Source organism: Lutra lutra, chromosome 1 (assembly GCF_902655055.1).
Source record: "Lutra lutra chromosome 1, mLutLut1.2, whole genome shotgun sequence".
Classification (NCBI taxonomy): domain Eukaryota; kingdom Metazoa; phylum Chordata; class Mammalia; order Carnivora; family Mustelidae; genus Lutra; species Lutra lutra.
The window spans coordinates 11,692,774-11,718,139 of record NC_062278.1 but is presented as its reverse complement, the minus strand read 5'-3'; the positions used below and the strand labels follow the sequence as shown (position 1 = coordinate 11,718,139).

At 49.8% G+C, this 25,366-nt stretch overlaps 1 protein-coding gene across 1 annotated transcript in view; it reads left to right on the top strand.

The window, feature by feature from the left end:
- IFNGR2 (interferon gamma receptor 2) overlaps positions 1–18,535 on the top strand; it is a 28,109-nt gene extending 9,574 nt beyond the window's left edge. The window contains exons 2-7 of the mRNA XM_047720779.1: positions 855–987; positions 6,445–6,647; positions 10,309–10,454; positions 14,487–14,646; positions 15,031–15,188; positions 17,855–18,535. Of these exons, the coding sequence (XP_047576735.1) occupies positions 855–987; positions 6,445–6,647; positions 10,309–10,454; positions 14,487–14,646; positions 15,031–15,188; positions 17,855–18,016 (962 nt within the window). The 3' untranslated portion in view covers positions 18,017–18,535. The remainder of the gene's footprint in view (positions 1–854; positions 988–6,444; positions 6,648–10,308; positions 10,455–14,486; positions 14,647–15,030; positions 15,189–17,854) is intronic.
- The last annotated feature ends 6,831 nt before the right edge of the window (positions 18,536–25,366 follow it).

Below are 25,366 nucleotides of genomic sequence, written 5' to 3'. Positions count from 1 at the left end.
TCTTGCCAGAGAAGAGCCTGTGGCAGTTGTGGTCCCCAGCCCAGTCCAGGTCACCCCAGGAGGGCGACTCTGACCTTGGCCTTGGCTTCCCGGGGAAGGGAGCCCTGTTTGTAGCCGTCAGCCTTCACCGTGCCTGAGAATCAGCTGGGAAGCTTGTTGGAGATGTGGATTTCTTGGTCTGGGGGGGTGGGCTGGGGGTCTGCGCTTTAAGCAAGACCTTGGCGACTGTGATACTGGGGGTCCTTGAGGAACACTGCAACCCTTAAGAAGCCCCAAGGACATGTCTCACTCTCCACGTGCCTTTGGGCTTTGCACACTTGGCTTGGGGCATGCGTGCGTGCGTGTGTGTGTGTGTGTGTGTGTGCATGTGCATGGAGGTTTACCAGACGCTCCATCGGTACAAATGCACATCTGCAACTAAGGCTAGTCTGGGGCCAATGCGTGTCACGTGGCCACCGACTCAGCATTCACTTACAGACAGTACGGCTGTTTACCCCTCGCTCCTGAAGAAGACCGTGAGCCCAGACTGTCAAGTTCACCTGCCCAGCCACACGTGCTTATTTGGGATAGAGCATGGATTCCAGTGGAGCCAGACTCCGGCACCCGGGCCCCGTTCCTAAGAACTGCAGCCTGCGGACCCCAGGCCTCTCTTTCCCACCGGCTGTGTCACTGGTGCCATACTTAGTCCAAGGCCAGGGCGAGGGGACATGCATCAGGCAATAACCATTTCTGCACTTGGACAAAAACGGAGTTGTGTGTTTAAATATTGTTGTAATCCGATTTTTCTCTCTCAACCCTCCCCCCGCTTTCTCTCTCCCCTCTGCCCCCTTCTCTTACTCCCTGCCCCTTTCAAGACTCTCTCTCCCAGCTGCCAGCTCCTCGAAACCCGAAGGTTCACCTGTACAACGCCGAGCAGGTTTTGACTTGGGAGCCGGGGTCCCTGAGCAATAACAGCAGGCCGGTGGTCTACCAGGTGCAGTACAAATAGTAAGCCGGATCCTTCTGTTGGCGTCCTTGCGGGAAGGGGTGCGGGGAGCCTCAGGGCCAGTGGCTCTGGCTTGCCTCTTGGCAGGATTGCCGGCAAATCCGCTGGAAACAGATATTCCTCTTGTACTTTTAAAATCTCCAAGGACAGAGATTTCACAACCTCCCACTCATGCGAAGGCTTAAACGGCACTGGTGTCGCAGAGACTGGGCTGCCTACCTATGGGGCTTCTTAGTTGGGGGACGACTGTCCTCTCTTTGGGTTCAGGAGAGGTTTGTAGAAGACGGCTTCCTGTCTTGAAAGGGCAGGAGGCACCTTGTAGCCTTCATCTTCCTCAAGTTTGAAATATCTGGTTTATCGAACTTTGCAGGCCAGATTTGGCCTACTAAGGAAAGTATTCACTTAATTGCTACTAATTCTCGATCTCTAAAAGGGGTTTTCCATTTCACACGTTCTTCTGGCCCCTCATTCTCTCTCTCACCGGCTTTTACACTTTCTCATCCCTTGGTGTACAACAGAAACACACAGGGGAAGAAGTAAGACAAAATCAAAGTCCTCAGTGGTTACGTGTTTACTGTGTTACAGAGGTTAAGAGAAGACGAAGTTTAAAATTATTGGCCAAGTCATTTTGTATTACCAGTCACACAAAATGTAAGGAAATGGTAATGCTCTGTGCTTGGGAGAGTGTGGTTGATGGAGATCGTGCTGGGCGAGAGGGTGAGTTAGCCCAGCCCTCCTCCCGCAGCGTTAGCCACTGGACAGATCAAGTCACAGAAATGCCCACGTTACTTTCCCCCTACATAGCTGATACAAGCTCCCATCAGAAAAAGATAAAGAAATGGGGTGCCCAGGTGGTTCAGTCGTTTAAGCATCAGACTCCTGGTTTCAGCTCAGGTCATGATCTCCCGGTTGTGGTATCAAGCCCCACGTCAGGCTCTCAGAGTGGAATCTGCTTCAGATTCTCTCTCCCTCTCCCTCTCACCCACGTGCTGTCTCTCTCTCTCAAATAAATAAATAAGATCTTTAAAAAAAAAAAAAAAGGAAGAAAAAACCACTCATATTCATGAAGATAGATAGACATTGAAGTATACATTCATGTCCATCAGCAGAAAAATGCCAAATTGTGTCACGTTAACTAGTCATTGAACATTCGGGAACTATTAAAAAGGATAATCTGGTAGCGGTTGCAAATGTGTAAAATCTGGACCATATCTGTGGTCAAGAACAGGGAAGGAACCTGGAAAAATTACAGGCACTTAATTTGTAAGAGGAGCGCGTTTCCAGATGACTTCGTTTTCGCCTTCGAATGTCCATTGTAACAGCATTTGCTAAATAAGAATAGATTCTAAACCAGGGTTTAGGGGTCATGTCTGAATTACATTTAGCTGTTCCTCAAGTAAGTACAAAGCAATCTACAGTAAGCGGACAGATCCACAAGGACCAGGTACATAATTTGTGGGTCTAGCACAAAATGAAAATGGTGCAAGGCCCCTTGCTCAGAATTACTGAGAATTTCAAGATGGCGGCAGCCATGCATCAAATTGAGTAACTCCTCAGAGTGGGGCTTGGGCCCCTGCACAGGTCCTGTGACCACGAAGCTTGCCCTACTCGGCACTCAGTAAACGTGGTATCGTAGAACTAAACAAGCTTTTGGTGACAGGAAGTCACAGCTCATACCCTGACTAGCATTCCTTAGCCTTGAAGGGGGTAGTACATCTGTGTAAAGAGCGCCAGGAGATAGTGGAAATATTCCTTAAAGCTTTTGACGGTTTCCTTTCCCAGACTAACATGTTTATTATACTTCGTTTCCTTTTTGGAAAGCAGTTTGGAGATGGTTTTTTCAGGATAGAAGATGGTTCTAGTAAAAGAAACAAAGGATGGGTTGAATGTGAACATCCTTCTTTGGAAAAGTTGAGGGGTAACGAGAAACTGAAACCCAGGCTGGTCTTGTTTTCTTTTCCAGTCACAAATCTGATGAGAGGACGGCCTTTGCTCTTGTTTTGTTTTCAGAGACTTTTACATGTTTGGGACGGTTTAGTGACATGAAATAATCATTTTAAGTCTTGTGGGACTTAAAACTTTTCCATCTTATTTCTCTACAGCAAAGCATTACTGTAAATAGAAATGAAGGTGCCTATTTTCTGGTAGTACAGTAGCCAACGCCAAATTACACTGAGAACTGTGGGAAATTTTCAAGTTTAAATCAGGGGTTGTAGTGAGTGTGGCCTTCATGCTGGGTTAGACCCACAGTGTTTAATTTTTTTTTTCATTTAGTCCCGACATTAAAAACTCTAGAGATTTCACTTTTAAAAAACTTAACCTGACCAGCCAGTCTTCTGAAACATTTTTTATTTCCTTTTTTTTTCTGATTTTAACAACAACACGTGTTCTTTACAAAAAAGCTACGACACCCAGAAAAGTAGAAAGAATAAAATTAAAACAACCTAGTGCTTTATAGCCCAAGAATAATCCCTATTCTCCTTCTGGTGTATTTCTCTCTAGACTTTTTTCCTAAATGTGTGCACTTGGTTTGAAAATGTGCCCGTGTATGCGTAAAAATGAAACAAAACTGGGGTTATGTCTTTGGGTACTGCTTCCTTTTTTTTTTTTTTTTTCAACCAAATGTAGTTAAGTGTGTGAGCTAGTGATCCTCCTAGTGATCTCTGTGTGAACATTTTTACCACTTGTTTTATTAGAGGATGCATCACACATGATATATTCAACGCTTCCCCACTGGCAGGTGTAGATGGTCACCAGCCTGTGTTCTCATACATAAATTGTCTGATTGTTTTCATATATTTGGAGCGGAGGAATTGCTGGGTGCGAGGGGACACTTGCCATTTTTGGAAATGATGTAACAGACTGAACAGTGAAGCCCACAGCTGCCCAGGTGTGGAACAAGTGATTTACATGGTGCTTTCGGGGGCCCCCCAGTCCCGGCTCAGGCACTTTCCTAATGTCAGCTGGTTGGACCTTCATGGCCCCTCAGAGGCAAATACCATCATTTATCCCCATTTTATAGATAAGGGGACTAAGGAACCGAAAAGCGAAGTACCTGGGGTTTGAACCCAGGTGATCTGGCTCCAGAGTCCGTGTGTTCAGCCGCTGTGCCGTGCTCCCTCTCCTGATGAGAGAACTCAGGGACACAGGCAGTCCATGCTGGACACATGGTGACGGGGAGCCAGTGGGGACTCTTGGGGTGAGACTCAAACGACACACACCCCCACCCCCACCCTACACCCCAGCACCGGGGCCCCAGGAGGCCAGAGTTGGGCGGGGCCGGGGGGGGCAGGGTCACGCTCTCCAGGCTGCGCTCATTGAAGGGCTGCCAGCATCCCCTCGTTTCTCCCATTTGCAAAGACAAAGCAATGTGGCCTCCCAAACGCAGCCTCTCTTCCCCTGAAATTGCTGTCTTGTGTTAGTTGTCATTTAAATTCGGATGGTTTGTCCCTCTTCAGACCCCTTTGTGGAGAACCGTTTTTCAAAAGCAGTTCTGAGGCAGGGCCAAGTGTGGAGTTGAGGGGAGGATGGGGAACAGGAGTGGTCCATTCCCTGCTGAATGGGGAAATGACCTTTGAAATGTGGGGAGCCTTTTGCCCAAGTTCAGCAGCTGGGATCTGTGGGGAGAAGGTTAGAGTGTCTCTAAGTATCTGTGTTAACTGTTTAAAGATCACTTACCCCTTCTGAAGCGCACCCCCAGTCTAAGACCGGGGGGTGCCTCTGCTGGGGGACCCCTCTCCCCAGCAGGGTCTGGCCCCGGGGGCTTGGTGGTAAGACACAGAAGCCGTGGCCACATATCTTGAAGTGGACTTCATCTTGCCACTTGCCACTTCGACAGAAGAGTTTCCGGTCAGGGTCAGAGGTACACTTAGAAGCACGTGTGGTGTATGTAAGACAGTGGCAATGATCCCCAGCCTTCTCTCTCCTCTCTTCGGTCTCTCCCCGCCTCGCTTTCTAGGCCAGAGCCACTGTTGGGGGCATAGCGTGTCTCTGCAGAGCACACTGCCTACTGCCCCGCCATTGAGGTCTCTAGCAGCCACCTCCCTGCTTTTCCTCAAGTCTGTCGCCTGAGAACAGAGGTCAGAGCTGTCATTTACAAGAATATGTGCCCTTGTATTTAGCAGGGTTTTCATACGGGTGACACAGACGTTAAATGTGCAGCTATGGGGTAAACAGAACTCCACCCTAGCAGGAAGCATGAGTGGGGTTTCTAGGAACACTGTAGCTTTCCTAAAGATGTCAGCTGCAGGGGCTGAGCCTGGAGAATTAAAATCAGTTGCAGGACTGAATGGGAAAAATCTGAGAAGAGATTTGCATCCAGAATACATAAAGAACTCTTACAACTCAACAATGAAAGACAACTCTGTTAAAATACAGAGGTGGGGGGTGGGGTGCCTGGGTGGCTCAGTGGGTTAAAGCCTCTGCCTTTGGCTCAGGTCATGATCTCCGATCCCAGGGTCCTGGGATCGAGCCCCGCATCGGGCTCTCTGCTCAGCGGGGAGTCTTCTTCCCCCTCTCTCTCTGCCTGCCTCTCTGCTGCTTGTGATCTCTGTCAAATAAATAAATAAATAAATTCTTTTAAAAAAATACAGAGAAAGGGTTTGAGTAGAAAGTTCTCCAAAGAAGATATACAAATAGCCAATAAATACATAAAAAGATGCCCAACACCAATATTCATCAGAGAAATGCAGATTTGAAATCACAGGGACATACCACAGCACAGCCACTAGGATGGCTATAATAAAAAAAGGCATAATGACAAGTATTGGTGAGGATGCGGAGAAATCAGAACCCTCATACGTTGCAGGTGGGAATGTAAAATGGTGCAGCCACTTGGGAAGGTAGTTAAAAATAAGAGTTACGGTATCACCCATCAGTTCCCCTCCTAAGTATTTCCCCCGGAAAATTGAAAAGCTATGTCCACAAAGAAACTTGCACGTGAATATTTCTTAGTGTTACCCACAACAGCCAAAAAGTGGGAACAACCAACATGACCATAAACAGGCCAATGGAGAAACAAATGTCCTGTAAGCATCACGCATCACGTCTGAAAACACGCTACGTGGGAAGAGCCAATCAGAAAAGACCATGCGGTTCATGAGCCCATTTGTAGGAAGTGTCCAGAGGAGGCAAACCCTGAGAAACTGAAAGGAGATGATTAATGGTCACCTAGGGCTTGGGGGGGTTAGGGCACAGTGGGGAGTGAGTGCTAATAGGTATGGGATTTCTTCGGGGGATGATAAAAATGTCCTAAAATTGGTCGTGGTGATGTTTGCACAACCCCGCGAATCTCCTGAAAGTCATTGGTTGTGCCTTTCACTGGGGTGGATTCTTTGGTCTGCAACTTGGATCTCAGGAAAGCTTCTTTAAAAAAAAAAAAAAAATCTCTTCTGGGGAAATTGTTGGATGTGGCGGGAAGAGTGAAATCCACGAAGTGAAAAGCCTTTTTTCCTTTGCAGCTTCTCTGGCAGTAGGTGGTACGATGCCAACGACTTAGGTGTGAACTGTATGAACCTCACCAAGCCAGAGTGTAACTTCACCCCGAGCAGCCTCTCAACGGGTTTCCCACCACATTTCAACATCTCTTTACGCGTCCGAGCTAAGCTGGAGGACCTGGTTTCCCCCTGGCTGACAGTGCCTTGGTTCCTGTCCTGTTGGAATGGTAAGAGAACTTGGCTCTAAAACTTCCTTTATCATTCAGGCTTTCTTCACTTTCCTCCTCGCTGAGCCATGCGGACTCCACGCTCCCCTGTCCTGTGTCTTGTCCCCGCGCAGCCAGTGAACAGGTGGGTATAGTGGTCGAACCCACATACTGAGCATGGAGGCTCGAGCTAGAGGAGTGTGAGTTGCTAAGACCAGGGGCTGGGAAGCCACAGCCTGTCGGCCACATCCGGCCCGCCAACCTGTTGTTGTAAATAAAGTTCTATTAGAACACAGTTTCACCATCTGTTAATAATGTATGGTCTGTGGATGCTTTCAAGCTACAGCAGTTAAGCTTTCAAGCTACAGTTGCAACAGAGATTGCTTGGCCCGCGAAGCCCAATTGACTAAGGCACTTTACCAAAAAAAGCTCTTTGGCCTCTGGGCTGGATGGGACATATTGGCTTCACTGATCACCCTCCTCTCTTCCGGCACAACTTCTTTTATGTTTAAGAAAGACTTTCATTCGGCCTCGAACAGTGCCTGGCTCATGGTGGATATGCCGTGGAGCTTGGTTGAATGAGCAGATGTGCTCCCAGAAATCGGAAGGGGGCGTAAGAACGGACAGATTCTAGTTTGTACTTCACTCCTTCTGTGATTCATTTCCCACAGGGTCAGCTGTGTCCCAGAGCCCCAGTGCTCATGGTTTAGGCAAACTAAGCAGAGGGAGAAGACAGCTGAGGGAGTGTGGTCACGGTCTAGCTATTTTACGGGCTAGTAAGCAATTACTGTTCATTTATCTTAGGTCCTATAATGGTATTTTATGTTTTTAAGGGCGGGGCGGGAGGTCCTAGGCTTTAGAGACACATACTGGAGTAGTTACACATGAAATGATGTGGTGTTTGGGATTTTTCAAAATAATCCAGACAGTGGGAGGGCAGAGGGCAAGGGGGATGAGAGGAACAAAATTGACCATGACCTCAAGGTGGGTGGAAGTTGGGTGATGAGGACATGTGTTGTTATCATGACCTTCCCTCTCTTTCCTACGTGTCTGAGAGTGTCTGCCTTGGGAAGCTAGGAAGAGCAACCCACAGCTGGCGCCAGATGGTGTGGGGACTGGAAGAGAAGGCAGCGCAGTCCCCGCGGGCCAGGCAGTTATCGTGGACAAGTCGTCTGTCCTTGCGTAGAGAACCAGCACATATCTGAGCTACGAAATGTCACCTAGCTGGGAATTAGTTAAGAGAAAAAGAAAAAGTAATGGTGGGCCCTGGCCCTGGTGCCGGAGAAGAGGAACAGGGTTGGAAGCAGGGCCTGTTGCCAAAGTCGCTGGTCCAGTGCCAGCCATCAGCGGCTCCCCGTCCTCCCAGCCTGAGCTGGGCAGCAGTGTTCCCAGGTGCTTCCCGGCTGGGCAGTCATCCTCTGCCCTCACTTGCAAAATCGGAGGCAGACGTGTCCTCAGAGCCCATCGCTGGGTCCAGCCCTTGTGCACTTGGGGGGCACAACCAACACGAGGATGAACGTGTGTGCAGGGAGGAGGAGATGGCTGGCGGCGGCAGCTGGTGGGGGTCACATCGGCCTCGCTTCACTTCCCCCCTCTGCCCCTTACTGGCTAGGACTCTGGGCAACTGCGATGACCTCCTGGCTTCTGTTTTTCCCTGTGGGAACGAAGATGACCTTCTGTGGAGGGTACGCAGAGCTGGTGGACACGTGAAAATCCACGTTGCCTGGTTTACAATGAGAGCTGGTCCGTGGAAGCTGCCGTCAGCAGTCACCCGCGGATAACCGAGACTCGCCCGCGGAAAATCGAGACTCCCTTCCCTGTGTTGAGAGAGGGCGGATCGTCTCCCCCTCAAAAGACAGGCTCATTTCCCCTCAAAAAGTGCTTCGATGATGGAAGAGGGCTAAGAGCGGCTGGCATTTATTCACACTCTACATCAGACCCAGGAAACCCATATCGTTACCTCTTGGCACCTATCACTTGGTACCAGATCCCGGATCCAGAATTCTCGAAGGGCAGCTGTCTCCACCCTGACCTTCCAGGGGACGAAATGACCGCTCAGGCTGGCACCCTGGCTTCCAGGCTCACCCCTGCGTGGAAGTCACAGAAAAGCCTAGAGAACATGTCCTACGGAGGAGAAAGGCCTGAGGATAACGTGGCTTGAGCCGGTGGCGGGCGGTGGGGCGGTAGAGGGGACCAGGCCGGCCAGGTCTCTGTCTAGAGCTAGTCCCTCCCCCACAGCCCATGACGCCAGACGGTATGGCTGCAAACCCTGCAGGGACCAGCCCCTTGCCCAACAGCCCTTGCCCAACAGGTGCCAGGGCCTTGCCCAGCCGGGAGAGCCCAGGTGGGAGCGTGGAAAGCACGACCGGCCTCAAACACACGACTGGCCACAGTGATCCGATCGGCTGCACGTGTGGTCGGCGCACGGACGGGCCTCTCGGAGCTCGTGGGGCCCGAGCTACACGCTCCGTCTGAGTGATTGTTTCGTACAAGAGGGAACCTTTCCTTCAACACGCTTCAGGGTCCCGGGAACTCTGTGAAAAGCTTTGAGAAACAGACTTCCAATGGCACCATCTCTCCGGTACTCTATTTACACACGGTCTGTTTATAAATACCACTTTTGTTCATTTGTAAGGAAGTACGAATGTGTATTAAACATAGATCTGCAAAGGAGCCAGGTGGTAGGTAAGGGGAGCAAGATCCTGTCCCCCTCTCCTCCTCTGCCTGAAAATCTGATCTGTGGTTAACCTTCCGGCTGTTTCTCTGGAAACCCGGTCACAGTGGCTGTTCACCATGTTCCTAAGCAGCATCGCTTGTGGCAAAATGACCCCCGACTGATAAGCTGCACCTCCCTGGGGCCCCTCCAGTGCCTTCGCGGGCCCCGTGTCTTCGGCTGAGCGCAGCAATTCTTGTGACTGTGCGTGGCCCTCACGGGGACTCTGGAAACTTCCTGCGGTGCTGCTGTAAGAGATATTGGCTCTTGGGGCTTTTCAGCCTGGGAGGCTCCTGTACCGGCCTCTTGTGGGTCTCAGTCTGCAGGGAAGCCGTGTGCTGGGGTGGGGACTGGACGGGGGGTGGGGGTGAGGTGAAGAGACTGGCTCTGGGCCAACACGGGGACAGCTGCAGGGGCCCTCCTGCCACCGACCAGAAGCCCTGGTGCCACACTGTGGCCTTCCTGCCCCGTGGCCTGCCACATGAAGCCCAGTCTCTGGGAGTCCGCCGTGCCAGAATGAGATCTCACTGGATTTAAAAATGTGTGTGTGGGTGGGTGTGGGTGTGGGTGTGTGTACAAGCTGTACACGTATATAATCATGTGTGAGAGGAGAAAATAAACCAAGACTAAATCACAGAGGGAGACAAACCATAAGAGCCTCTTAATCATAGGAAATAAACTGAGGGTTGCTGGGGCCAGGCGGGCGGGTGGGAGATGGGGTAACTGGAGGGTGGGCGTGAAGGAGGGCACGTGACGTAATGAGCACCCAGTGTTGTAGGCACCAATGCATCGCTGACCTCCACCTCTGAAACTAGCCATGCACTATATGTTAATTAACTGGGTTCAAATTTCAAAATAAAATTAAAAATAAGATTATATGTTGTATTATATATAAAATGTATGTATGTGTGTATATATATATATATGTGTATATATATATATTGTGTTTGTGTCGTTACTCTGTTTCAGTTACCGTTGGGCCTCCTAAGAACATCTGGGTGACTCCGGGAGAAGCCTCCCTGATCATCAGGTTCTCCTCTCCCTTCGACATCCCTCCCAACCGGGGCTATTTCCAGTACTATGTCCATTACTGGGAAAAGGCAGGAATCCAAGAGGCAAGAGCATTTTTCTCCTTTTCTACATTTTTTCTACTTTGTTTTGATTTTCTTTCCTTTGGACTTTCTGATACAGCAAAAAAAAAAAAAAAAAAAAAAAAATCAACTTGAAACTAGACAAGGAGGACAGAGCGTCCCGGTGTTGCCTTAGGGTCTGAGCCCTGAACCGGGTTTAATCCTTCCACTCAAGACCCGAGCTTCTGCTCCCTATGCCGAGCCTTCCCTTCTGCCAGGTGGCTCCAAAGGCCCCTCTCTGCCTGACAGCATGCTAGTCCCGTTGTTTGGGGTGCGCACAGAGCCCCTGGGGCACTCTAAAGTGTGGGAAGGTTCTAGAAAGCCTGTTTCTACAACATGGAATCCACCCCTGCAGTCTGCAGGGTTTATGTAAATTGCTGTGCTTTGTATGATTTGCAAAGAGAGCGCATATGAACAGGCGAAAAGTCTGCTGGGAGGAGAGAGCACCTTATAGGGAAGAGGACAGGATGTGGGAAGGTTCGGGATGTCGGGATCTGCAAGCGCCGGGGTCGTCAGGAATGCAGGAGGGGCTGTGGCGGGCCTCGAGGCTGGCAGAGGTGGCATCAGACCAGCAGGGCCTGGTCAGCCCTAGTAATATGAGGGACGGTGCTGGACTTCAGTCGTCCGCGTGCCTGATTGTCCAAGCTGCGTGTCAAGAGGTTTCATTATCTATGTGAGCTTCCGGGTTTCCTAAACTGAACGGTATTATAATTGTTTTGGTTTTTTGTTTGTCAGTTTTATTGTGATATAGCTGACATTCATCTCTGCACAAGTTTAAGGGGTACGGCATAATGGTTTGGACTTACGTGTATTATGAAATGATTATAGTTTTTTCTAATGGTAAAAGCTTATGTTAATCGAGAGCTTTCTTAGCGTGGGGCTCTGGACCAGGCATTTTAGATACACATTTAGTCTTTGTCCCGAGCTGTGTCCCAGAGAAGGAAACCAGCTGGTTGAGTAAGTTGCCCAGGGTCAGCAGCTGACAGCTAGCCCATCAGCGCAGGGACATCTGAGCCCAGGGTCCATGCTCTGCACTTTGCCTTTTGTTTTCTTAAGATTTTATTTATTTATTTGGCAGAGAGAAAGAGCACAAGCAGAGGAGAGGGAGAGGCGGGCTCCCCGCTGAGCAGGGAGCTCAATTCGGGGCTCGATCCCAGGACCCCGAGATTGTGACCTGAGCCAAAGGCAGACGTCTAACCAGCTGAGCCCCCCCAGGACGGATCTATCCCCCCCATAGTTCACACTTGTCCTTCCTCCCCATTTCTTCATGGTGAATCTTAAAACACTGAGGAAGGCAAAACTCCCTGAAGAGTAGACTCTTACATATGAGGAAGAAGGAACTAACCATTTCCCTGCCTCAAGAGGTCAAGGTCTGGTCAAGTGGGATGGAGAAGGCCTGGAAGATTCCAGAAGGGATTCCCCTTTCCCCCTTCCTACCAGAGCAGCTACACCTTGGACTTGTGGATCAAAGACTCTAGGGCTCAAATGAGTGTGAGAGCCACCAAAATATCCACATCCCAGCTGTGAGTCTGTGTCCCCAAAACCAGCCTCTGGATTTGTGGGAAGGACCCATGGGACTTGGCATATGGTTGTATTCATGGCTATGATTCATTACAGAAGAAGGACACAAAACAAAATCAGCAAAGGAAAGAGGAACATGAGCCAAACTCCAGAGGCAGGCAGGCACACGCTTCCAAGAACCTTCTCCGGAATGACTCAGACAGGACACACTTAATTCCTCCAACAACAAACCGTGACAACGTGTGAAATGTTGTCTACCAGGGAAACTTATCAGAGATGCAGTGCCCAGGGCTTTTACTGGAAATGCAGGCCCTTTCTCCTTAGCACAGATCAAAATTCCAGACTCCTAGAAGGAGAGCAGGTGTTCAGCATAGAAAACATTGTGTTTACCATTAGCCTCCGATATTACTTAGGGAATGGCGGGGGCATTTCTGGATTCCAAGTTCCCAGGTGCCAGCTTTGGTTAGCCTGGCAAACAGGCCCTCCAAGGACAGCGGTCTCAGGTCTCTGCAGTCTTTGATTCTGAATTCTAGAAATGCCAACTGGCCACTGAAATAAACCCCAGAGGAAGTTTATACTTAAAATGGCTTCGTAAAAAAATAATAATGATAAAAAATAATAATAATAAAATAAAATAAAATGGCTTCGTGGGTGGGGCGCCTGGGTGGCACAGTTGGTTAGGTGCCAGGCTCTTAGTTTGGGCTCAGGTCACGATCTCCGGGTTGTGAGATTGAGCCCTAGTAGGGCTCCACGCTCAATGGGGAATCTGCTTGCGAGTCTCTCCATCTGCCTCTGCCCCTCCCCCTCCACACTTGCGTGCTCTCTCTCTTTCTCAAATAAATAAATAAATCTTTTTAAAAATTGCTTTATGGGGGCATCACCAGCAAAAATTTTTCTCCTCTGCCCTGGCAGTCCCTCAGCATTAAATAGAAGGAAGAAAAATCATCCATGGTCCTACTATTCCTAAGTAAGGCGACTATTTTATATTTTTAAAAATAAGATGCTCTCTACATACTCTTGAGTAATCTGCCGGTTTTCAGCCAACACTATAGCAGCTTCATCTCTGTGTCGCTGAGCATATGTTATACCACCGTTTCAAACGGCTGTGGCGTTTTCCTGCTACATCTCAAAATAGGAAAGCAGGGGCGCCTGGGTGGCTCAGTGGGTTAAAGCCTCTGCCTTCGGCTCCGGTCATGGTCCCAGGGTCCTGGGATCGAGCCCCGCGTCGGGCTCTCTGCTCAGCGGGGAGCCTGCTTCCCTTCCTCTCTCTCTCTGCCTGCCTCTCTGCCTACTTGTGATCTCTGTCTGTCAAATAAATAAATAAAATCTTTAAAAACAAAAAATAGGAAAGCAATCCCCTTATAAGAAATCCTACACAGCCGTAATATATCTTTCCCTCTTTTCCCTGTGGGACAATGGTGACTTTGTCCAGGAGAGCAAGAAGCCATTGACTAGAGGGATCCAGAGGGAGGGAGGCAGCAGCAGGGATAGGCTGAGGGGAGGAGACAGAATCCTCCAGAATCTGGGATCCAGCTGTGTCCCAATTATGTAACTCGCCAAGATCATGTGGACCAAAACTCTGTAAGAGGCATCAGCACATTTCAGTTAAAACTAAAACCAGACTCGGAATGAAAAGAATGTTATTTCCCACCATGATTTCTTTTTTTCCCTCTGTCCGTTGGCTAGCTTGAAGAATCTAGAATACATTAACCGTGAAGTAAGAAATAGTGATTTTATTTATAAGAAATAGTAGATGCACTGGGCATTGAGGCAATTTTATTATTTTTTTAAGATTTTATTTATGTATTTTAGAGAGAAAGAGAGAGAGAGAGTGCAGGAGGGAAGGAGAGGGAGGAGCGGACCCCCCCTGAGCATGACTTGGGGCTCAAACTCACTACCCTGAGCTTATGACCTGAGTTGAAACCAAGAGCCGGACGCTTAATTGACAGAGCCACCCAGGCGCCCCATTTGAGGAGAAAATTTCATCCCAGACATGGGGGGCCTGCTAAATTTCAGGGGCGGACCCTCCGTGGCCGCGGTAGGCCCCTGAGGCCTCACAGCCAGAAAGACAGCTCTGAAGCCCTCAGCGTCTTTCTCCACACGGTTCACCACTTTCACACGTAAAATATGTCCACTGCAAACCAGTGACTCTTTCAAAACAGAATCTCTTGGGACCCCTGGGTGGCTCATTTGGTTGAACGGCTGCCTTCGGCTCAGGTCATGATCCCAGCGTCCTGGGATCGAGTCCCACATCGGGCTCCTTGCTCGGCGGGGAGCCTGCTTCTCCCTCTGCCTCTGCCTGCCTCTCTGCCTACTTGTGATCTCTGTCTGTCAAACAAATAAATAAAATCTTTAAAAAAAAAAAACAAAACAGAATCTCTTTCTTTGGTGACGGTGTTCCCTGGGGATTTGAGGAAACACTGGCAAAGCTACAAGTGGCTCGACCACATCTCTCTGGGTCATTTTCATGTGTTCCTGTTGGCGTTTTTTACGTAGGTTAAAGGTCCTTTCAAGAGCAACTCCGTCGTGTTGGATGGGTTGAGACCCTTAAGAGAATACTGTTTACAAGTGAAGGCGCATCTCTTTCGCACATCCTGCAACACCTCTAGGCCCGGCCGCTTAAGCAACATAACTTGCTACGAAACAATGATGGATGGTAACACCTGCCTTCCTTACGTCCTTTCTGAGCTGGGACCAGAATCCCTGAGTAGTGTAGCCCGGGCTGGCTTACAAGGTGGAGGGCGGTGGCAGTGGGGAGACCCAGAGAGAAGGGGCGAGAAGCCAGCACCCAAGTCGGTCTAACCAGCTCGTGCTGAGATCTGCGACAGTGACACCACCAGACGGCTAACACCGCTCGGTTTTAGGGTTGCTTTTACTAGTTATGCACTTGAGCACGCAAGGCCTGACAGGGGAGGGACAGTGTGTGTCCATCTCAGGAGGACGTGGACACTATCGAAGCAGTTGGCAGTGAAGGCTGACCCGGTGTTCGTATCGAGTGCGGGACGGGCCTCTTGTTCACTCTTGTGTTGTCTTTTTTAAGCCACTACCAAGCTTCAACAAGTCATCCTCATCGCCGTGGGAGTCTTTCTGTTGCTGGCGGCACTGGCGGGGGGCTGTTTCTTCCTGGTGCTGAGATACAAAGGCCTGGTAAAATACTGGTTTCACTCTCCGCCAAGCATCCCGTCACAAATCGAAGAGGTACGTGTGCACACATCCAGGGGGTGACATGTCAGCCCTCTGCGGCCCCGTGGTAACGCCTAGGAGTCCGGCAGTGGACAAAGCCACGGACACAGAGTGTGGAGTTATAAGTGGTTCAAGGCAGGGGCGCTGGGGGACTCAGTCAGTTGACGTCCGACTCCTGATCTCAGCTCAGGTCTTGATCTCACGGCTGTGAGTTCGAGCCCCACGTTGGGCTCCGCGCTGAGTGTGGAGCCTACTTGGAGGGAAAAAAAAGTGGTACAGGGTTATTTGTACACCCGTGTTCATAGCAGCAATATGCACAACCCCTAAATGCTGGAAGCAACCCAAGTTTCTGTCAGTGGATGAACGGATAAACAAAGTGTGGTCTGGCCACACAATGGAATGTTATTCAGCCATTAAGGGGAAGGGGATTCTGACTCACGCAACAACACAGGTGAAGCCTGAAGATACGACGCTAGGTGAAAAGGCCAGTCACAAAACGACAACTTCTGTGTGATTCCACTTCCGTGACGTACTCAGAAGAGTCAGGCTCACAGAGACTGAGAGTAGAGTGGTGGGCGCTGGGGTGTGGGTGGGGAGGGGGACATGGGGCATTAGCGTTCAATGGGGACAGAGTTCTAGTTTTGCAAAATTAAAACAGTTCCAGAGATGGTGGTGGGGCTTGTCCAACCGTGTGAATGTATTTTATACTGCTTAAAAATGATAATTCTGAATTCTAATAATGTCTTTTACCACAACTTAAAACAATTTTTTTAAAGATTTTATTTATTCATGAGAGAGAGAGAGGCAGAGGGAGAAGCAGGCTCCCCATTGAGCAGGGAGCCCAATGTGGGACTCGAACCCAGGGCCCTGGGATCATGACCCTCGCCGGAGGCAGACATTTAACCATCTGAGCCACCCAGGTGCCCTAAAATGAATTTTTTAATGGCACGAAGTTGGTGGAAAAGGTGGCCTGGCGTGGCCAAGAGATCGCCTGTGGAGAAAGCCGCCAGGACCCTGGCAGAGGGTGAGAAGGCGATGGAGACAGGGCTGTAGGGCGGGAGCTGTACACTCAGAAGGATTCTAGAGGAAACGCACCCAGGGCTGTGAGTACAGAGCCGTCCGCACCGAGAGCTCACTGGATGTCACTAATATTCTGAAAGACCTGAGGGAGACAGGTGGACAGGGTCTCGTGGGAAGTCACTTTCCTGCTCAGCATCCCCACCACCACCGCCACCCAGGCTCTGTGAGGTGGCCCAGCCTTCTAGGAGCTGATGGAAGATTATTTAAAAGTATTTGTCTCTGGAGGTTTATTAGCAGTAAAATCAGAGTAAAGGTACTGGAAACAGACTCTTCGTCTGTTACACCTAGAAGGAATAGGTGTTAGATAAGGTCCAAGTCTATAGAGAAAAAGTAGTGCTTCTAGAAAAAGCTGGAGTCCCTTATCTTCCTTCCTCCGTCACGAGGTGTTTAAAGTACCCAGACAGAACTCAAATTACACGTGAAGTCCCCCACTAGAAAACTCCAGGCCGATTCCACTCACATGAGGCATCTAGAATAGTCTCCCTCATAGAAGCAGGAGTAGAATGTGGTTGCCGGGGGCAGGGGAGAGGGACCCAGGGGGATGCTGTTCAGCGGCCATGAAGTTCCAGTTATGCAGGATGAGTCAGTTCTGGAGAGCTGCTGTGTATCATCGTGTCTAGAGACAGTAGTGCATTGTGCGTTTAGAAATTTCTTAAGAGGGTAGAACTCACATTAAGTGTTACCACAAAAAAAAAAAAAAAAAAAGAAAAGTCAAGAAAAGAAAAACAAAAACAAAAGACCTTCCCTGGTTAATATTTTCACACAGTAACAGCCCTCAGTGGGCGTCGGCGTCTTACCTGCTCGGATCTCTCTCACGGTAAAACCACCAGTAGGTCCCTGTGAGGTGAATTTACTACTAGCTGTTTCTTTGGGTCATGGGTCTAAAACAGAGTCTTTCAGTTCACTCCCCTGGGAAAGTGTGAAAAATAGATATCAAAGGGCACTGAGGTTACACAAGAATAACGAATCAGGTTTCACTTATATTTTTGAGGTTTCAGAAGCGCTCAGGATTGGTTTATGCTCCTCTTGTCGCCCTTCAGCTCTGGGCTCGCTGTGTGTTTCGGTGTCTGTCGGCCCGTGTGGCAGCGAGACGGGAGTTTCTCGGTCACGCAGCGGTGACATGATGGCTCAGCCTGGTGCTGAGGCCTGAGGGAAGGGGCAGGTGGGGCACTGTGAGGCCCCCTGCGTCTCTCATTGCTTCTCTGCTTGGTGTGTGTCATGTGAGGTGGAAGTGACCGGTGGGTAGAGGGGCTGAGGAAGACACGGGCCAACTTTCCCTCTTTTCCCCCATGAGGGGTGAACTGGAGGCCCCTCGTCCTCCCTCACTGGAAAGTGAAAATCCTAGAGCCACTTCCAGGGAGAACAGGCCCCAAGCCCGCACCAGGGGCAGGAAGTTACAACGTGCTTTTCCCGAGGCACCGTGTGAGCCTGGTTGGCCCTGGGATTCCTGTTGAGGTGACGGTTGACGTGAGGGGCGTTCTTGTTTGAGAAGTGGCTTTGGTGGTGGTCAGAATAGGAAGGTACCAACTCAACCTCAGGTAGATGGTCCGCCATGTTGAACTGAGAAGCTAATGACGCTGTTGATTTTCAACCTTTTCAAGTATCTGAAGGACCCAAGCCAGCCTATCCTAGAGGCCCTGGACACGGACACATCGCCAACGGATGATGCCTGGGACTCGGTGTCCGTCGTTTCGTTTCCAGCGAAGGAGCAAGAAGATGTTCCCCAAAGCACTTTGACCCAAAACTCTGGTGCGGTCTGCTAGCCTGTGGGGTGAGGCTCTGAGCCGAGGAAGCTGCTGATGTCCATGTCAGCACTTTATGGAGCCCGGTCCTCCATATTCCTGTCCCCAAAAGGCCCGTCAGTGCCTGGGAAGATGTAACGGGTCTCATGGGGGCGACAAGCTTATTGATTTTTTTCTTCAAACTAAGAGTTTTCTAACCATACACATTTTCAGAATAATTCTACAGATATGTCCCCGAAAGATTAAGATTTCTCTTAAACACTAAAAAGACATGTAATTATTTGTTAGCAAATGGGCGTCTGGCATGCCTCTGACACTTTCTCGTCAGCAGCCAGGACATAAGGTCCCCTCCTTGATGAAGCCCCTTGGGCAGATCATGTCACCCGTCCCAGCCTGTCCCAAGAAGGGACATTAAGTGGCCCTTCTTTGTATCCAAACACCTGGCTTAAAATGTGATTAGTCCTGTAAATAGTTTCCCAGAGATTAAGGCTTTTTTTTTTCCCAAGTTAGGAATAAAAGACTATAATTAACTTTTTAAAAGTCAGTGTGAAATTTCTGCTTTCCACTTCACTTTCTTGATTTTGGTCTTTATCTTCTGCAAAGTTTCAACCATTTAAAATTCCTCTCTCTAAATTTCTGTTTTCTTAAGTAACACCCGGTAGAGGCCTCGTGGTCACTCAGCGAGAACGGTCTCCATGTGTCCCCTGATTCCCTAGGAGGGTATAAAGGGCACTTTCAGAAGCTGCATGAGCACGTCACCCAGGTTGACTCATGCGTTGACCAAGACAGGGGCTTGTAGGCAGTAAAGAGAATTTGCTAATGGTCAACGGTGACACCCACCAGGCATGTGCGTCTTCTGATCGTGTAAGTATCGACAGGTTCTGGATTAAAAATCCATTTCTGTGACTCTTAGCATTTAGGAAGTGGACGTGTAGTTGCTTGTCCCCCCCCCCCCGACCCCCCGGCACACACGCACACACACATCCCAAGTGATACACTTGCTGTAAGGTCTGCTTTCCAAAGAATCCCTTCCCGGCAGCCAAACCTCACTGGGTAGGGGAGGGAGTGACTATAAGAAGAAGAAGCTTCTAGCACTCATTGATGGGGTCACTTCTCTCTCTCATTCAGGGCCTGTGCCACTGGTGAGGAATCGGCCCTGGGGTTGAGCTTCTAAGCAAACGCTGCTCCCAGAGGCCTGGCTGGGGCCGGGCTCTCCGATGTTATTGTGTCGGAAGGGAAAGTGTGCCCCTGACTCCAAACCCGCTTCACCATCCTAACTTGGTAAACACCCCGAGGAGGCCTGGGCTGGGCCTATAATCTGGGGGGAAAGGACAGGAATTAGTAGAGGAAGAGCCTCCTTGTCTATGTATCTTCCCCCAAGAAACACATGGTTCTACTTTGTCACATGAAGAGCTAGTCAGTGGGATTCATACTTATACTCACTTGGGATTTAGTTTCTTGTCAAGCGAAGTACCGAACCATAAAATGAGTCAGAAGCAATCTTGTCAGTCAATTACAACAGAGCAAACTGCAAGCCATTCGGCAAAGCCAGCCTGCTCCCCGCATTTGTAGTTAAGAATAGTTCCTACACCTTTAAACAGTTTGGGGGGGAAAAATCAAAAGAATAGTATTCCATCACACATGAAAAGTACATGGAATTTAAATTTCAGTGTCTACAATAGCCAAACTATGGAAAGAACCTAGATGTCCATCAACAGACGAATGGATAAAGAAGATGTGGTATAAATACACAATGGAATACTATGCAGCCATCAAAAGAAATGAAATCTTGCCATTTGCAACAACGTGGATGGAACTAGAGGGTATTATGCTTAACGAAATAAATCAATCAGAGAAAGACAATTATCATATGATCTCCCTGATATGAGGGAGAGGAGATGCAACATGGGTTTGGGGGGGTAGGAAAAGAATAAATGAGGGGCACCTGGGTGGCTCAGTGGGTTAAAGCCTCTGCCTTTGGCTCAGGTCGTGGTCCCAGGGTCCTGGGATCGAGCCCCGCATCGGGCTCTCTGCTCAGCAGGGAGCCTGCTTCCCTTCCTCTCTCTCTGCCTGTCTTTCTGCCTACTTGTAATCTCTGTCTGTCAAAAAAAATAAAATCTTAAAAAAAAAAAAAGAATAAATGAAACAAGATGGGATCGGGACGGAGACAAACCATAAGAGACTCTTACTGTCACAAAACAAACTGAGGGTTGCTGAGAGGAGGGGGGTTGGGAGAGGGGGGTGGGGTTATGGACATGGCGGGGGGTATGTGCTATGGTGAGTGCTGTGAAGTGTGCAAACCTGGTGATTCACAGACCTGTACCCCTGGGGCTAATAATGCATTATATGTTTATTTTAAAAATTTTTAAATTAAAAAAAAATTAAATTTCCGTGTCTGTAAATAAACTTTTACTGGAGCCCGGTGATGCTCATCACGGCTGGACCACTGGCGGCTGATTTTGCCCGGCTCAGCAGAAGTGAGGAGGGCTACGGAGCCTAAAATATTTACTGTGTGGCTCTTCCCCACGAGTATTTGATCCCCCTTGATCTCCACAGTGAACTGCTCACTGGACAGGAGAAAGCAGAACCATTCCCATTACTTAAGTACATACAAAGTCCCTGCAAGAAGTCGTCTGACGCTCCCACGGTATCCGGGAGAAGAGGGACTGAACTCTTGCCTGTATCCCACAAAGCATGTAAGGGACCCTGTCCTAGAGCGGGCTGGAGGCCGAGTTCAGGGCAGCCCGCAGGTCAGTGGACAGTGGGCCCTCTGCCAAGAATAGGGCGCCCAGAGATGATGGGTTCGTTGCAACCAGACCCCCTGTGGCCTGTATTTGTGTGAATTAGACATCCGACTTTCAAGACATTTTGCTTTCAAGCGCCAGGGATTTTCCCGTAAACCCCAGCGTCTGGTGTCCCTGCGCTGTGGATAGCGCCCCCTGGGGGCCCCACAGTGCCCGGCCGTGATGAGAAGCACGTGTGTATGTAAGGAAAGGGAAGGTTTATCATTTGATACGTACAAATGTACACACAAATGTATATCCATCCGCCCGGTCCCAGGGCCACCTGCTTTCATTCGACTCCACATAATGCTGTTGGGAAACAAATCAGTTCGTTCTACTTGATTTATTAAGTTAATCTGTCCCCGCAGGTTACCTAAGTTAATTACAAAGGAGAAAAAGAGCAGCTAGACACCACCTCGAGCAGTTTCAATGGCTGCTGATAGGAGTAATGACACATAACAAATGTGGCTTCTGTCGTATTCCTGCCCAAAACGCGTAACCTAGAATCGTGAGGGAACACCCCGCAAACTTAAACTGACGGGCATCCTACAAAACGACGCACTGGTCTGAAGTCTTCAAAAATGCTCAGTCACAAAAGACAACCTGAAGAATTGTTCAAGCTGAGGGCCCGTAAGGGGACACACGAGCAGGAGCACTGCGTCCTCAGAGACTGGGTTCTGCAACCGGAAAACTCTCGTCTTCCTTTACCATGAAGCACATAAACAGGGCAGCTGGCAACATCTGGATACAGTGCTTGCGCTGTATCAGCATTAACCTCCAGACCTTGCTGTTGTGTGTACTGTGGTTAGGACTTGGGGAAATGTACACAGAAATATTCAAAGACGAAAAGGCATCACGCCTGCAGCATATTCTCGAACATCTCAGAAAAATAATATAAAGTAAATGCAGTAAAATGTTTATATTTGGAGAATCTGAAGGTTGTATAGGAATTCTCTAAGTTGGGGCCCCTGGGTGGCTCAGTTGGTGAAGCGTCTGCCTTAAGCTCAGGTCATGATCCCAGGGTCCTGGGATCGAACCCCGCATTGCGCTCCTTGCTCAGCGGGGAGTCTGCTTCGCCCTCAGCTTGCTGTTCCCACTGCTTGTGTGCACTCGCTCTCTAATAAAATCTTCTAAAATAATTAATAAATCACATCTTTTTAAAAAATTAAACAAAAATAAATTCACGACTTTCAGAATGGAGGGAAATACACTTACCATCATCCTGAATGCTTTTTGGCCCTTGGAACAGGTGCTCCCAAATCAAAGCCTGGTGCTCTCTGCACCATCCCTGAGGGTCTGGAAGGCGCCCACCACACCTTCTTGTAGAAACTGAAAATACCTTGAAGAGGCACCGATTATCATCTGAAACCCTTATGTAAAACGACAGAAACTGTGTCTCAACCGCTGCAAAGACTTAAGCACAGGCAGGCTCGAAAGGAAACAAAAACCCGAGTCCCCGCGGTTTTTCTTGAAGGTGGCGCGCCACCTTGTGCCAAGAAACTAAAAAGCCATCGAAAGAGGAAGGAAACATCCCTCCCTTGAAGCAAGGCCCTACCGGAAAGGTTAAGGACCCGCTTTTAGTGAGCACTTAACCGTTTCCAGGCACAAAGTTGGGCACCTGTTAGCATTCTTTCTCGCAAAGAGCACTCCCAGGCCTGCAAACAGCCTTGGGGTCACAGAGCTAATACGGGGCGGGGCGGGGCCAGATTTAGGGAGGAGTAAAACAACTAAATATAAATGGCTCCCTAGGAACCCCAACTTCCAAACCAGAAATCTCTAGGGACAGTGTGGCTGGAAATACTCCTTTCTCTGTCCTCAACCCTTGGTTTCCTCTCAGGTTGTGATCTGAGGGTCGTGGGATCGAGCCCCACCTCGGGCTCCCAGCTCAGTGTGGAGTCTGCTTGTCCCTCCCTCTCTGCCCCAACCTCCTCTCCACCTGCACGGGCTCGTGCTCTCTCTCTCAAATAAATAAAAGAAAAAACTTCACAGGAAGAAAAATGTTTTAGCCTGGTTCAGCCTGAGGATCCCCAAGCGTTCTTTGACCACGACGCCTGTTTTTCTCAAGAACACCAGTGCTGTGGGGCGGCCTGGGGAATGCGGGCTGAGGGAAGAGCGGGGCCGCGCCCTCGGGAGCAAAGTGCCTGAGCCGTGACCGTGACCAAATCCTGACCCCAGTCCGAGGGCAGGTTACTTAACCTCCCCAGCTAGAAGGTCCTACCTCCAAACCGAGAGCGAAATGAGAACACGTGTAGGACAGTGTTTGTTGGGGAAGGTCACTGAAAAGATGGGGCCGCCCGTTGACTCGGGCGCTGGCCCCTAGCTCGTCACCCCCTCCCCGGTCCTTGGAAGGTGGGTTCCCTTGCTTTTCCTGTGCCCAGAGGCTGCTCCAAGGACACGGCCTGGAGATGGGGATGCGGCGTTGAGAACACAAGTGCGGCATCTGTGACTGCACCTGTGTAGGGCCCCTTGATCCCCTTTCAAGTTTCGGCATTAGGGCGGATGCGGGGATCCACTCATCTCGAGGATGCCCCCCGAGGAGCCACAGGCCTCCTAGGCAAGTTCCTTTGCTCATTAAACCTGCCATCTGGGGCCCCTGGGGATTTAGCTGGCTAGGCAGCCAACTCTGGGTTTCGGCTCAGGGCGTGATCTCAGGGTGGTGGGATCGAGCCCCCAGTCAGGCTCTGCGCTGAGAGGGGAGCCTGCCTGAGATTCTCGCTCTCCCTCTGCCCCTCGCTGTGCTCTTGTGCTCCAGCTCTCCCTCTCTAAAATAACTTTTAAAGATTTTTTTTTATTTTATTATTTATTTGATAGGTAGGCAGAGAGGCAGGCAGAGAGAGGAGGAAGCAGGCTCCCCGCCGAGCAGAGAGCCCGACACGGGGTCCGATCCCAAGACCCTGAGATCACAACCTAAGCCAAAGGCAGAGGCTTTAAACCACTGAGCCACCACCCAGGCGCCCCCTCGCTAAAATAATTTTAACAAACCCTTGCCGCCTAACAGCCTGGAGTAGCCTCTTCTTCGGTCTCCCCTGGCCGTCTGAGTCCAGGGCCGGTGTGGGCGAGGCGGGTTTCAGATGCTACCCGCAGACGACCTTCTCCGTGCGTGTCAGCTCTCAGCGTGGAGCAGGGACACATCCTGGAGAAGCAGGGCCTTGACTCGGGACGCCGGCGGCAGGGCCCGGAGCGAGGAGCACACAGGCCTTGAAAGGAATGAGGGTGGGAAGAGGACACGGTGCGGGAGGAACACGAGGGCAGCAGGCGCTCTGTCGCTACAGCTGATGTTCGTGATTTGGAAGAGGGATGTGTCGCTCTCCCATCAATCCTCCGGACACTGTCAGGCGTGATCCCAGCTGAGACGGAGCCCCGGGAGCTCTGCCCTTTTGTTGCTTCGACGCTCATGCTGGGAGCGAGGCCCTGTCTGCGCTCGATTTGCCTCCACGTTCCTCCCGTTGCGGGGTCCTGCTGATGTCGCCGCGGGAACCAGCGCCGGTGCTGGGCGGAAGGGCTGCCCTGTGTCCCCGGGGAGCTCGAGCAGGCTGGGCTGGGCCTCGTGGAGAGACCACCAGGGCACAGAAGCTTCCTTGAGGCATGAGTGAAATAGTGCCTTCTGAGCTCAACGTTAACGAATGGGGGATATTAAATAAGGTGGTTTTCAACAGAGACATATATGAAGCAAGGTTACATATTGATGGTTTGAGGAAAACTCAGCAGAGGCTAACCTAACCCTGTATCTCCTCCTGCAGCCACCACCCGTGGTGTGTTGGGGAGACTTCACAGAACCCCCCTATCGGGGTGCTTGGCTCAGTCAGTGAAGTGTCTGCCTTCAGCTCAGGTGATGATCCCAGGGTCCTGGGATCGAGCCCCACATCAGGCTCTTTGCTTAGCGGGGAGCCTGCTTCTCCCTCTGCCTGCTGTTCCCCCTGCTTGTGCTCTCTCTCTCTCTAAATAATTAGAATCCTAAAAAAACAAATACAAAAACCACCACCTATCTTGAACAATGAAAATTGCATTTGGAAAGCTTGTAAGTTGAAGGTATTGGAGGGAAAGGGAAAAGAAGGGTGGAGAAAATATTTGGGCTTGTTTATAATGAAACTGAGGGGACGAGACACTAAAAAAAGTAAAGGCTGTCTAGATATGAAAGAAAATATAACAGCTTATTTTTAATAAAATGGAACTATCATAAAGACTATTTGTAGGGGCACCTGGGTGGCTCAGTGAGTTAAAGCCTCTGCCTTCGGCTCAGGTCATGATCTCAGGATCCTGGGATCGGGCCCCACATCGGGCTCTCTGCTCAGCAGGGAGCCTGCCACCACCCCCCTCTCTGCCTGCCTCTCTGCCTACTTGTGATCTCTCTCCCCTTGTCAAATAAATAAAATCTTTTAAAAAATAGATAAAACAGCTACTATTTCAATTGACCTTCTGGCACACCCTTCACTAGCCTTCATACCAGCATTTTACAAGTCTGAGTAGAATGTATTTCTCTTTATGTCACAAGAAAAACCGCTTCTATGACCAGGTCCATGTGAACAACTGAAAACGAATAAGCCGATTTTTTAATGGCTCATTTTCTCCAACTGATTTCACAATATTG